This window comes from Misgurnus anguillicaudatus, chromosome 24 (assembly GCF_027580225.2).
Source record: "Misgurnus anguillicaudatus chromosome 24, ASM2758022v2, whole genome shotgun sequence".
NCBI lineage: Eukaryota > Metazoa > Chordata > Actinopteri > Cypriniformes > Cobitidae > Misgurnus > Misgurnus anguillicaudatus.
The window spans coordinates 34,682,285-34,696,297 of NC_073360.2; the positions used below are offsets into that span (position 1 = coordinate 34,682,285).

Sequence of the window (14,013 nt, forward strand, 5' to 3'; positions counted from 1 at the left end):
TTCAGGTATGATATTAAATATGATAAGGATGATTATGTGCTGAGGATAAAGAAGGCAGCAGCGAGCGATGAAGGAACTTTCACCTGCATAGCGGAGAACCGAGTGGGCAAAATGGAGGCGTCCGCTACCCTCACAGTCAGAGGTCAGTTAACATCTGGGACCCCCACACTTCTGCAGGAAGGTTTAGTTGCTTTCAAAAACATAAAAACACTTCATCTCAAGAAACAAATGCAGTCATCTACACTGCAAAAAAAAATGACTTTCTTACTTAGTATTTTGTCTTGTTTTAAGTACAAATATTGTCACCTTCCTAAACTGTCATTTTTTCATGTTTCTCAGAAAACACAGATAAATGGAAGTGAATATGTGCATAAAAAAGCAAAAAAAAAAAAAAGGCCAAAGCAAATATCTTTTCATCTAAAAACTTAAAGTGGACATATCATGAAAATTTTTGTTCATGTTTAAGTGCTATAATTGGGTCCCCAGTGCTTCTATTAACTTAAAAAAAGTAAAAAAAAAGATCAACCCAGTAACTTCGTTTTTTTAAACCATTCCCTGCAAGCATGTAAAAAAAGATCATTGAAACTTGGCTCCCCTTGTGATGTCAGAAGGGGATAATACCGCCCCTTAATCTGCACTATCCAACCACGGCACTGTCATTTAGTGCTGGAATCCACTCATTTGCAAATTAAAGGACACACCCAAAATGGCCATTTTAACATATTATAACAAATTATCTATTTGGTGTTTTAAGCTAGAATTTTATATACGTACTCTGGGGACATCAAATGTTTATTTGACATCTTAAAAAAGTTTTGTGAAATGTCCCCTTTAATTGAAGAAAAATTACCTTATTGGCAAATTTATTCACTTGAATTTGATATTTTTGACTGATTTTTTTGGTCATTTTGCTCATCAAAATGTATCTTGATTTAAGAATTTTTCAATATTTGTAATAAAAACAAGACAAAAATAGTAAAAAATCATTTTTTTGCAAAATTCGTTTTTGATTTTGAGGACTAATTGTTGCTTTCCAAAAATATTCCTCATCTTAATACCTGTAGGCTAAACCAAACCAGAAGTTTTAATCTAATCTGTAGTCATTTTAATCTTAATTACTGTTTTTAAACTGAGTTTTACATTTTTCACTGGAAAAATTGAATTTCTTACATGGTATTTTTGTCTTGTTTTCAGTACGAATATCTAAAAATTATTAAATCAAGATGCATTTTCTTTATGAGCAAAATTACCTAAGAAAATAAGTCTAGTTTTAAGACAAAAAAATATAAAAATTTAAGTGAATTTGTGCAAAACAAGCAAAAAAATCTGCCAATGGGGTAAGCTAATTTTTCTGGAATTAAGTGTTTAAGAAAAACTTTTTTTTGCTTACCACATTGGCAGATTATTTGCTTGTTTTATGCACAAATTCGCTTAAATTTGAATTTTTGTCTTTTTTTCTCACATCATTTTGGTCATCAAGACAATGTTAAGAATTTTTAGATAATATCTAAAAAAAATTTTATTTGTTTTATTATAAAACAAGACAAAAATACTAAGAAAGTGTGATCTGAGTTTTTGGCTCTTCTGCTTACTGGAAATCGATAGCTGTATAACGTATTTGTTGTTGCCTGGGTCTAAAAGACTGAGATAACCTCCTGGCGGGCTGCAAATGAACTCCTGAAGTGTAATTTAGGTGTGGGGAATCTTGCCATGAGCACGAATCCTTTTTATTATTTACACCCCATAGAATGAAAGACACCAACCCTCCCGCACACACACACACACACACACACACACACACACACACTATCTCCACCACAGCTCTCCAGCTCAAACCAGCAAAACCATTTCACAGTTTACTGGTGCAGACCGACCTCCAAAAGCCCCACCCGGTGGGGCAAGGTTAATAAAAAAATTTTTTTCCCACCGTAATCTCACTCTCTCCCCTTCCACCTCTTTCCCATCTCCCTTCTCTCCTCACCACATTAAATCAAACTGCATAGATGCTCTGTGGAGGGCTTTAGTATCTCACAGGGGGGTTTGTGGCCTTCAAGAGGGTCCAGAGCATCCAATGGGGACTGACGGCAATTTTCAGCCCTTTTGAAAGCTGGATTTACAAGCTGGCAGAGTGCAGCCGGGGAAGGCATGTGTGTGGAGATGCAGAGTGGAGGGATTTTACCCAGCCATCCTTTCAGGAGAGAGAGATAGAGAAGAAAAGGAAGAGGAGAACGGCACTCTGAATGTGATTGCTTCCTCTTAATGTCAATATGGCATCAGCCCGCTCGACAGCTGCACTACTGCATTAAATATGAACTCTGCTTTTCTTTGTCAGCTAGTTCTCTCTCTCTCTCCTTCTATATTGCCTACATTCTGTCTTGCTGGTTCAGCTTTCTCACTGGGTGATGTGTATATAGACCTCATTAATGCAGCTGAAGTTGATCTCACAGCAGAGTGCCTGTTTTTTATCCTGGACGAGCCCCCAATTGTAATGACTTCGGAAGAAAGAATTCCTTTCAGTTAGGGGGGAGAGCAAGCAGGCATGTTGGTTTTGCTCAACTGTCCTGAACGCACCATAACAATAGATATTCCATTGTTTTGTCACCAGGAGGCGCTAGTCCAGATTCATAGTTGTGATATTGGAGGATTCCAGCTTACAATGAAGTGCAATATTAGCCGTGAAATTACATGACTCCAAAGCATTAATCTTCTTTTGTCTTTGCATCTCTTCTGTGAAATCAGTTTTCAATGCCGACACTGTGCTGAAATAATGTGCCCGAAACACATTGCCATTGTTCATTCTAAATTTGATTTTGTTTGTTCTTACTTCTTTTCCCTTTCTTGTTCGTCCATCCTATTTCTTTGTGTGTCTGTCTTTTGTTCTTTTTGTCATTTTTCGTTTACTTCACTTCACCATTGTGTCTTCAGCTCGCCCTGTCGGTAAGTACCCATCAGAATCACTCCTTCATATCGCATGTGATCCCTCTCCTATTCCGTAATCCTGCCACACAGGCACACACACACACACACACACACACACGCGCGCGCTGCTTTAACTCAAGTCCTGAACTAACCCTAATCATAATAACAGCTTTAGTTTTGCTTTTCCTAACCTAATGTACTTAGTAGGTCTTAACTAAGGTAACATTAGAGTAGATTTTTAACCCTTAATAACCTGTGAATGTACTAACTAGTTATTTAAAAATCTCTGTTGCGATTAGTACTACTTATAAAGTTTATTAGATGTGTGTGAATGGAAATAATGCAGCCGTATTGTTAACACTAGGGATGCACTGATATGGACATTTTGGCCGATACCGATAACTCTTTATATTTGGGGGGCAGATAACCGATGTATATAGACCGAAAAATATTCATATTTTTTTTACAATTAAAAACTCCCAGACAGCGGACATCTTGTCTTTGCACTAGACTAGCATACTCTTCTTAAGCCCGCAACACGTGTCATCTTCGTGCTATGTCACAGAAAGCACCAATCAAAACTCCACATGGCCAGCAATGAGCAAGTGAAGTGGTTCAACAAACCAAAATAATCCATCATTTATCGGCTTTCATTTATTGGCCTAATTTTGCTATCAGACCGATAACCGATAATATTAAAAATAAGCCGTTATCGGCCGATGACGATATGTCGGCCGATATATCGTGCATCCCTAGTTAACACAAAGCCATCTGTACAGAAAGATTTGTTTTTTAAGCATTTTGAGAGGGTTTTAGTTAGTCATAGGTTTTTATTTGTCTGTTTATGTGGGAATTTGAGAAAGAATGTCCTGTTGTTCTTGTGTGTTTTGTGCAAGTGTTTATTTACATCTCTCAAAAGCGTGTTTAGTCTCCCCAGCACAGGACAGATGTGATCCGTCATGAATTAAATATGGGAACATCATCCATTCTGTTCTTACTGAGCTGTATTCTCCCAACAGATGCCTCCCAATGAGGAATAAAAACGCAAGGCATAAATACTCATAAGAGGGAAAATTTGGAATTTAGGAAGAAGTTTGGTGTGCATTTTGTGTACACGTTCCTCCTGTCCACACAGAGCTAGCCAAACTAGGCTTTAGCACTCAACCGAAAAATGATGTTGAACGTCCAAGTCACTAAGCAGTCACTTCAGTGAGTCGCGTCTGTATAAGTCCATCTTTTGTGCCCACTTGCGCTGGTGCGGCAAAGCTTAGAACAAAACAGGGCCAAAGCGTGATTTAAATCTTTTGTGTGATGCCCAAATTCGCAGAAGTGCCCGCGCCATTGCACGCCCAGATTGGGATGGCAATAAATCTGCAACCATCTGTAACGTGCCTGAATGTGTCAGCGTTAGTCAAGTACCGCTTCACAAAAGGGGGGTCAGCCACATAAATCACCAACACTTGCAGACTTTCTCAGTTGCCAGCTGCACGGACAGTAGAGGGGATCAAAATGGAGGGGAGAGTTTTCTTTTTACGATCTGACCCTTTTGTTTTTATATATAGGCGTGCCATGAGTAATGGTTCCCTGTTCTAAAAGAACTCAACTGCTTGCCGTCCCGCATCTAGATTAATGTGCGAAGGTGTAAAAGTAACAGGGGAACATAATGATTTGCTTTTGTGATAGTTTTTTTGGACTGAAATATTGGGTTACGGAAAACCACATGACTGACAAGTATGCAGTTTTTAACATTAGTATGTGCAGTGCACTTTTTGGGTTGAGGTGATTGATTGTATTTTCGTAATCCAGAATTTCAGACGGTAACAAATCTTTTATTTAGGTTAGATAAAACATGTCTTGTAGGGCTGAACGATATGGCCAAAATGTCTTTTGCTGATTTACTTCTAAATTTCGGTCGATACGGTACGAATCCGGTGTTAACAAAGCCTTTGGATAAACTGCTAAGGTACAGATGAGCGATTTAAATCCAATCAGGCGTTCAGTTTTCCTCGCCTTCCCCGGAGAGCATAGCTCATGGTTGCTACACTCCGAAAGACGCCACGGGAGCACGCTTTGGAAGGAAGAAGCTAGGGATACGACGATAAATACTGATACACACTAACAATACCTGGCCGATAACGATTCTGAATCGCACAGACGATATTATGCACGTTTTTTCCATGTACTACGGCTTTTGATCAGTAGGAAGTCCGTATTGATCTGAAATCGCTGTTAGTTTGAGTTGTTTATAACATGCATTTGAAAAAGCAACACTCGCCAAACATGATCATTATACATATTCTTTATTATCATGGAAATACCTGAAAAGGTTTTTGAGGAACAGCCATATAAATATATGCTTAAGCAATTTCCTGGAGATGCGTGTGTAAATGGTTCTTCTTCTGCGCAGAATATTGAGTTTCTGCACGAGAGCGCCCTCTGGTGTTTGGATGTAGCGACATTTCACCGTTATTCATTGAGAAGCATAGCAAGCATCATCGGCCGATTTATCGGCTTATCCCTAGAAAAAACGCCTTGAACCGCATTTAACTTGCGTTTTTAGACATAACATGAATGGCCGTGGGACTCTGTAATTTATACCGAAATATCGGAAATGTGTTTAGAAACCATATCACCGAATTTGCGGGGGCAAAACGTTAAAATATATTGATATTGAATTATTGTCCAGACCTGATGACTTGGCTGAGACCTTATGTCTGTCTTTTAACCCTACCAACTATTAATCCCCTGTGATTGGTGCTGCTCGGCTTTCATAGGTAGATTTGTACCCCAACCTTCTCATTAAGAAGAGAACATAGTTGCGACTCAGTGTCAAGGGGAACGTTTGTCTCCGTCTTCCTGAACTTTGATGCCATTTTAAGGTCAGCTTGGACAGAAAAAGTAAGGAATACTATACTTGGTTTAATTGCTTTATTTGAATTTTCTCTACGGGAATGTTTGCCTGGGTTTCCGAACTGGGTGAGTAGATAGGTTAAATATACTCTGCCAAGAGTGACGCTTACATCTTGTTCTGTAAGAACTTCACCCGAGTTGGTACTTGGAATACAGAATGAGGACCATTAAAATGTATAAGCCGTTACATTGTTGTTGTTGAGTTTGCACAGTAGGCTACTGTATACAGAGTAGACATTCACTTGATTCAAGGTGTGGAATCCATATAACGTCTCTTAAGTGTGTCCCAACTGGAATGACCCACCCCTCCCTCCGGTGTTGTGACCGCAGCACGGCCGTGCCTTAAAGCTGTCCGTCATTCATTCAGTTCCGCCCACCATGGCCCCACCTGGATGAATGGCTCCCTGTGGTTGCTGTCCATGTCCTCGCTGTTTGTGGTCAAACCAAACAGATAAACCGAGAGGCGGAATGCTGTCGGAAACGGGCTGATGCATGGAAGTGTGTCTCGGTGACCCCAGCAGACAGTGCCTGCAGATGCGTATGTGTGTTGTGTGTTAGTTTGATGCTGTGGTTTGTAACGGTTATGTCTCTGGTTCTCGACTCAGCTGCACCCCAGTTCGTGATCAGGCCCCGGGACCAAATTGTGGCACAGGGTCGTACCGCCACCTTCCCCTGTGAGACCAAAGGGAACCCACAGCCGGCTGTCTTTTGGCAGAAAGAGGGGAGTCAGGTAAGACCACGTAACTCTCTAATTTACAAATGACATCTGTTGTAAGCTGATTTACATAAACACCAGACCAACATAGCATTAAAAAGGATAGTTTACCCAGAAATGAAAATTCTGTCATCATTTTCTCATCATGATGTTGTTCTAAACCTCCATGATTTTTTTTTTTTGATGAACACAAAAGAAGATATTTTGATAAATGATAGTTAGCACACAGCTGATTGTAACCATTGACTTCCATAGTAGGAAAAACAAATACGATGGAAATGAATGGGTACAGTCTACTGTGTACTTACCATAATTTACTAAAATATCTTCATCTTCATCATTTATCACACTACTTCCATAATATTTGTTTTCCTACTATGGATGTCAATGGTTCTGGCAGCTGTGTGCTTACCATCATTTATCAAAATATCTTCTTTTGTGTTCATCAAAATAAAACAACTCAGTAACACTTTACTTGAAGGGGTGTTCATAAGACTGACAGGACACGTGTCATGAACATGAAGGAGATTTTATGCACGGTTATGATACATGTCATTAAGTGACATTCGCTCAATTATGCAATTTTTAATGCAAATCTGACATTTTTTGAGATGCCTTTGTTATGGCAACTTAAAATAAACCAATACATCATAACTTACCATAAATCTGTCATAAATAGAAGATTAATTATCAAACTTAAGAAACAACCTAGCTTTAGTTTCAATTTGTACCACTGTAGTTGAGGTCAAGAAAATTATTTATGATGCTGTTATAAAACTATTTCACAGAGTATTAATGCTGCCATTTGACACTTTAATGTCAAATTCAATTTGTATCACTGGTAAAAGGTGGTCAGAAAAATATTCATGAAACAATTATAAAGGCCTCATGATGGCCAATGTCAAAACCAACCACATGACAGTTTAATGTAATGTTAACCCATAAAGTTATGTAGTGTCTTAAGTTTATCATTAATCTGCTATGTCATGTTTATGACAGATTTATGAAAAGTTACGATGTATTGGTTTATGTCAAGTTGTCATAACAAAAACATCTCAAACAATGTCATCTTTACATTAAAAATGACATAATTGAGCGAATGCGCTTAAAGAGTAAATAAACCCTTAACCAACTTTTTTTGTTAATGATCTGTAGGATGGGGTTTTATTAGTGCTGTTCATTGATTTGAGTAACTTTTTTGACATTTGGGTATAAAGTGTTTCAATGCTACAACATATAGTGTAGAAACGTCTGAATGCTGCCCTCTTCAGGTTAAACGGTGGTTAATGCAGTTGAATTTTTCTGTTGGATGTTGCGGTGGTACGATGAGACGTAAGCAGGTTCAAGCTCACCATGCCCTTGTTACGATCTTACCACACCATTGGTGCGAGCTCAGTTCGTCCCCTATATCTTTATTGGGGTCTGCCCACTTTTCTTGCATTTTTCAAATATTGCCAGTGGGTGGAGATAGAGGGGACGAACTAGTGTTTGGTGAGATCGTAACAAGGGCGTGGTTAGCTTGAATCTGCTTACGTCACAAGTTATTTTTTGGATCCAATATCCAATAGGAAAATTCAACTGCAGTAGCCACCGTTCAACCTGAAGAGGGCAGCACTCAGACGTTTTTACACCATATTTTGTAGTATTAAAACACTTTATATCCAAATGTCAAATACTGTAGCTTAGTAAAATCAATGAACAGCACTAATAAAGCCCCATTCTTACAGATCATTAACTAAAAAAAGTTGGTTTAGGGTTTAGTTACTCTTTAATGACAGTTGTCATAAACGGACATAAAATCTCCTTAACTTTTCCCTGCCATTGATGAGTTAACTCGTCAATTAAGGGAAAATGCTTGAAACTTACCAATGACGAGTATTTCCGCTTTCTGCAATACCACTATTTCCCGCAACTTATAAAACCCGGAAGTATCGTCCTACGGCAAACACCTGTATGTCCATGTAAGTTTTAAGGATTGCTCTGCATCTGATCTCTATCAAAAGCAGTGATGCGCGGTTCGATGTATAAACAACCGGTACCCGACAACGTTTTCAACTAACCCGCCCGCAACTTGGACCGCAAAAAAAAAAAAATATATATATATATATATATATTGTACCTGACCCATTTCCTGGCCAGCATTTTTTAAAAGAAGTAATTGTTTAAAATAGTTAATCTATTTATTTCAAACAACCCGACCAACCGCGACCTGAATATCATTAAAAAAAATGTGGGTGACTCGTAACCACGGGTAACCGCAGACACCATTTTGAATCAACCCTTACCCGCGCATGACTGATCAAAAGTCCTTCACAAAAACGGAATTATCTCAGCTTTTTGGTCAAAATTTGGTGTTTTTAAAGAAACCTACCCATATTTGAGAGTTGATAAATCATTTGATATATTGTATTTTTATATATTTTAAGAAGAACATTTTCTGGAATGCATTCAACTTTTGTAAAAATCATGAAAGATGCTGGCGCTGGCTGGCAACTTAAAAAAAAAAACCGTTGGCGGAAAAAGATTTAATGTTCATGACACGTCATGTCAAGATTATAAAGGTGTCATGTCAGTCTTATGCACACCCCTACAAGTTAAGTGTTACCAAAATGGATACAGGTTTAGAGCAACATGAGGATGAACTATTTGGGGTGAACGATCCCTTTAAAGAGCTGTAGGAGTTTTGGCTTAGTAGTTGAGATCTGGGGCTAATGCAGACAGTAAGAAAATTATACAAGAAATAAACGCACGATTTCACAAGAGATTGTAAAATTGTGTAGTTGGGTAGAAATTTCTTACCATAATGGCAGTTTAATACGTTCTGTACTCCATCTGCATTACTCCAACAGCATCATTCCAATCTGTGTCTAATTATTATACAGTTTTAATGACCTCATATTAACAAGGAGACAAAAGGGAATTTTCGTATGTTAAAAATTAATTTGTCACTCAGCTGGACTATTTAAATGTGCTGCAAAAGCTAAAAGGTGATAAAAATGACAAAAAACAGCCATGCTACCTGAAAATATACCCATACCTCCATATTACTAGAGCGTTTATGAGTTTCACAGCCAATATTAAACAGAATATGGATCTGTCTCACCCTAACGCCTTTCCTTCTAGCTCTCTCTCTCTCTTAAGTAAGATATGAAGGTATTTGTTAAAAGGCAAAATGAAAGCAGTTATTGAGTCATTAGAGGAGACAGAAGCCTCTCAGTCACACTCGAGGATAATGGACCCGGCATCCATCATGTGTGAGAGGCTAATTAAAAAAAGAGCCGGAGAAAGAAGGAGAAAAATATCATTTGGAGCATAATTTGAAGCATTAAAGTCATTACGTGTAATTGAATCCGGCTAATGCCTTTCGTTTTGTTTTTTTGCCGGTCAGCTATGAGGATTCCGAAATGAAAAGAAAGAGGGAGAAAATTAAAGGAAGGGTTGGAGAGATCTCAAGGATATAAAACCTGGGGTAAATGTTGAGGGCGCAGTCGACGGCGGCTATTAATGAACCCGGCACGTTATCTCCTGTAATTAGCCAACGGTCTAAACCGACCGCCGGTGGTGAATTAGCTTTGCATCACCCGGCCTCCTCATTTCCAACAGATTTCATTTCAAACCCTGTCACATAAAGTGAGTAAACAACGATGCCCAGAGCAATTACCAGAGTCATTTAGACACAACGGATGCTTATACACACGGTCAGGGTTAGTGTACTGGTTAGAAAGAGCTTTATCTGCGGTGAGCCATTGTGGCAAGCAATTTTGCATATTTAAGTAGAGCTTTGGGATAACACTTATCTAAAAATGTCATTCGCAGAGTGTTTCTATTCAGAGAGATAACACACTTTCCCTTCACACGTTTTCTCCTTTGTTCTCTCTTTGTGCAGAACCTTATGTTTCCAAATCAACCTCAGCAGCCCAACAGCCGTTTTTCGGTGTCGCCCGGTGGAGATCTGACCATCACGTCTGTCCAGCGGGGCGATGCGGGGTATTATATCTGCCAGGCCCTGACGGTGGCGGGCAGCATCCTGGCAAAAGCACAACTTGAGGTCACAGATGGTAAGCACTGGGGTGGATCGGGGCGTGTGGACGCAGTTCTTATATAGCCAAAATGTTATTTATAAGACGCGATATCCAAACCACTATAAAACCTGGTTTGTTTAGGGAGATATCGGCTTATGGTTAACGCATCTCTCTAAATGTGACCAAGGACCACAAAACCAATCATAAGTCGCAAGGGTGTATTTGTAGTAACATTGTAAGGGTCAAAATTATAGCTTTAATGCCAAAACATCATTCGGATATTAAGTAAAGATTATGTTCCATGAGGATATTTTGTAAATTTCCTGTAAATATATAAAAATTTATAGATCATTAGTGATATGTGTTTGGACAAATTTTCTCAATACTTAGATTTTTTCCACCCTCCGATTACAGATTTTCAAATAGTTGTATCCCGGCTAGTGATGCGCTGATGTATCTGAAATTTGAATTTGATGAATTTGAAACCATCGGCATACCGATTGTTTATTATTAACTGCGTACAGTCAAAAAGTTGCATGTCTGTTGCATAATCCAGCATTAATATTATTAAAATAATGAAATACTTCCCAAAACAAAATAAAATTTGTACAAATTATAGGTTGTCAGACCTGCAATGGGGGAAAAATAGGAAATCACGTAGTTAATCACGTGAGAGATTACTCATTCACATGAGCCATGCGTTCAGAGTAAGACTTTTCGGAAATGTTTGCGGTCTGGGCTTTTTCAAAATCTTGGAAAAAGAACAAAATTCGCCAAAATTTTATCTTACTTTTTGCCTCTCTTATTATGTTGGTCAGTTGAATGTTAAAAAGATCTAATCCATGTTCAGTAAAAATAATTTGATGTAGAAATAAGCTAGCTAATAATCCAACTGTATAGTATTATATACAAGTGTTTAACTCTTTCCCTGCCAATTAAGAGAAAACATTTGCAGTAAAAAAAAAAAACGTGTTCCTGATGAATTTTTATATTAATCTGCAATACCGTGATTACGAAATTTATGAAAAAACTGAAGCCAAAACGTTATTTACTAATTTAAAACTCTTTGTATGTTTTGATAATCGTTCTGAATCTGATCTCTCACAAAATTCCTTCACAAAAATGCAATTATTTCAGCTTTTGCTCAAAAACTGATTTTTAAAGAAAAATACTCATATTTAGTTTATAAATAAAGAAAAATATAGATATGATAAAACGTTTTTTTTCCTGTTTTGTTTGTTTATAGTTTGTTTAAAAGCAGAGGGTCTGTTCTTTCATTTGATATATTTGTATGTTTATATATTTTTAGAAGAAATTGCTGGCGGGCAACTTAAAAAAAAAGGCTGGCGTGGAGTTAATATTGGTATCGGCCAAATGTTGTCTGTTTAAATCTGTTTTGCCGGAAAAAAAAATCATATCGATGCATCCCTAATGTCGGCCAAATATTGTCCTATCCTAATAGAAAGCTTATGACAATGAAAAGCTTATGTCGCGACTAATCATTTGCAGAATAAATAAAATGTATAAATACACACACATACATGTGTAATTTTAAGAAAAATATATTTATATAATACATATTTATATTAATATAATATTTATTATATATATATATATATATATATATATATATATATATATATATATATATATATATATATATATATATATATATATATATATATATATATATATATATACACATGAAAATATATATTAAATATATACATGCATGTATGTGTGTGCATTTATAATTACTATAGACAGTAAACTCACATATATGCAAAGAAAAACTTTTATTCTGCAAACAATTAGTCATGACTAATCGTGAGGCAGTCCTAAAGCTTAATTATTCAATTTATATTGAATAAATATTTTTTTTTACCAATTACCATTAAGACTGGTTTTGTGTTCCAGGGTCGCAAATACATTGAGAAAAAAATATATATGTATATTTATCTGTATTGCCATTATTTGCTATACCGTTCCTGTAGCTCAACTTGTAGAGTATTGCAATGCTTTGGTTTGATCCTCTATTCTGCATGTCTCTCTCTCTCTCTCTCTCTCTCTCTCTCTCTTTATTTTCTCTCGCTATTTATATTTTATTATTTTTCTTTCTCATTCCCTCTCTCTTTCTCTTTTTTGCTCTTACTCTCTTCACCACGCTTCGATTTTTCCCTCATTCACACCCCACACAACTGAAGGCCTCCATATCGCCACACAAAGCCAGCAGAAAGATAAATGTCATACAGTAGAAAGCACTTCTGCCGCTTCTGGGTTCACATTAAGAGCTGAATTGGAATGTGGCCTTGAATCTCAGCTACATTCATTCTGCCACGCTGTGTGCAATGAAAAGCCAGACGACCCTGAATTCTGCTCGCGTTCAAATATTACAGCAGCTCGTCTCTGTGAACTCCGCCCGACAGCAGGAAAACTTCATTTTCATTTGAGAAGGGAGTAAAACTCAGGCGTCCTTGAAAACTTTAGATACTGATGATGGAATAATGTCTTTGGCAACAGCAGTGTATTTAAGGGTTGTGTAAGAGTTTTCTTAACAAATAAAGTATCAGTTTATGTGAACTTCATCTTTAGTCTAAGGAAAATAAAATCCTACGGTTAAGAGGTGGCAGCTGTTGTGCTTTACCGCATATTATATAAATGGTGAAATTTCGCATGAGAAAAACGACATTTGACCTAAACTGCAGCAAATAAGTCTTGCTAAGTGTGTGCGAGATGTTGTGAAGGATGACATGAAAGAGAAATAACAGAAAGGAAAGAGGTCATGGCCACACCTGTGTGGAGGAAGAATTTGATTTAGTGGCTGTTAAGGTGGCAGAGATATCTGGACAGGTTCAAGGAGAGATCTGATGAAAAATGTCCGGTGTTAGTCCAAGGCCTTCATGCCCCCCGTCCCTTTGATAAGCAGCATTTTATAATGCCAGTCTGTGACACGCACACATCGTATCACGAAGTCTTATTGTATGCACCAAAAATCTCACGATGATGCTTAGTGGACACTTAAAGGTGCCATAGAATGTAAAAATGTATTTACCTAGGCATAGATGAGTAAGAGGAGCTCTGTACATGGTAATGATATATCGTGATCCTCAAACACGATTGTTTCCTCATTCTTTTGTAAACCTCATGCATGCAGCATAGAAAACAAGCCAATCTCAACATAACCCAGACATAGTTACAGGTGAGATGTACACCTTAACATTAAATTATACATCACTGCAAAAAGAAATTTCAAGTAAAACATTTCTTAGTATTTTTGGTTTGTTTTCAGTACATATATTTAAAATGTCTTAAATTAAGATGATTTTTCTTGATGAGCAAAACGTCCCAAGAAAATAAATCTAGTTTTTAAATCAAATTTAAGTGATTTGTGCATAAAACACGCAAAAAAAATCTGCCAGTGGAGTAAGCAAAAAATCATGAACATTT

The 14,013-nt window shown here is 37.4% G+C and overlaps 1 protein-coding gene across 11 annotated transcripts in view; it reads left to right on the forward strand.

Annotated features, from left to right (window-relative positions):
* The window catches only part of robo2 (roundabout, axon guidance receptor, homolog 2 (Drosophila)), a 630,465-nt gene that overhangs the window by 552,391 nt on the left and 64,061 nt on the right, over positions 1–14,013 (forward strand). For 7 of the 11 annotated variants that reach the window (XM_055197219.2, XM_055197227.2, XM_055197223.2 and 4 more), the window contains 4 exons: positions 6–142; positions 2,926–2,937; positions 6,435–6,559; positions 10,431–10,602. In XM_055197219.2, coding sequence (XP_055053194.2) covers positions 6–142; positions 2,926–2,937; positions 6,435–6,559; positions 10,431–10,602 — 446 coding nt within the window. The remainder of the gene's footprint in view (positions 1–5; positions 143–2,925; positions 2,938–6,434; positions 6,560–10,430; positions 10,603–14,013) is intronic. The other 4 variants (XM_055197220.2, XM_055197229.2, XM_055197222.2 and 1 more) reach the window with 1 other exon arrangement.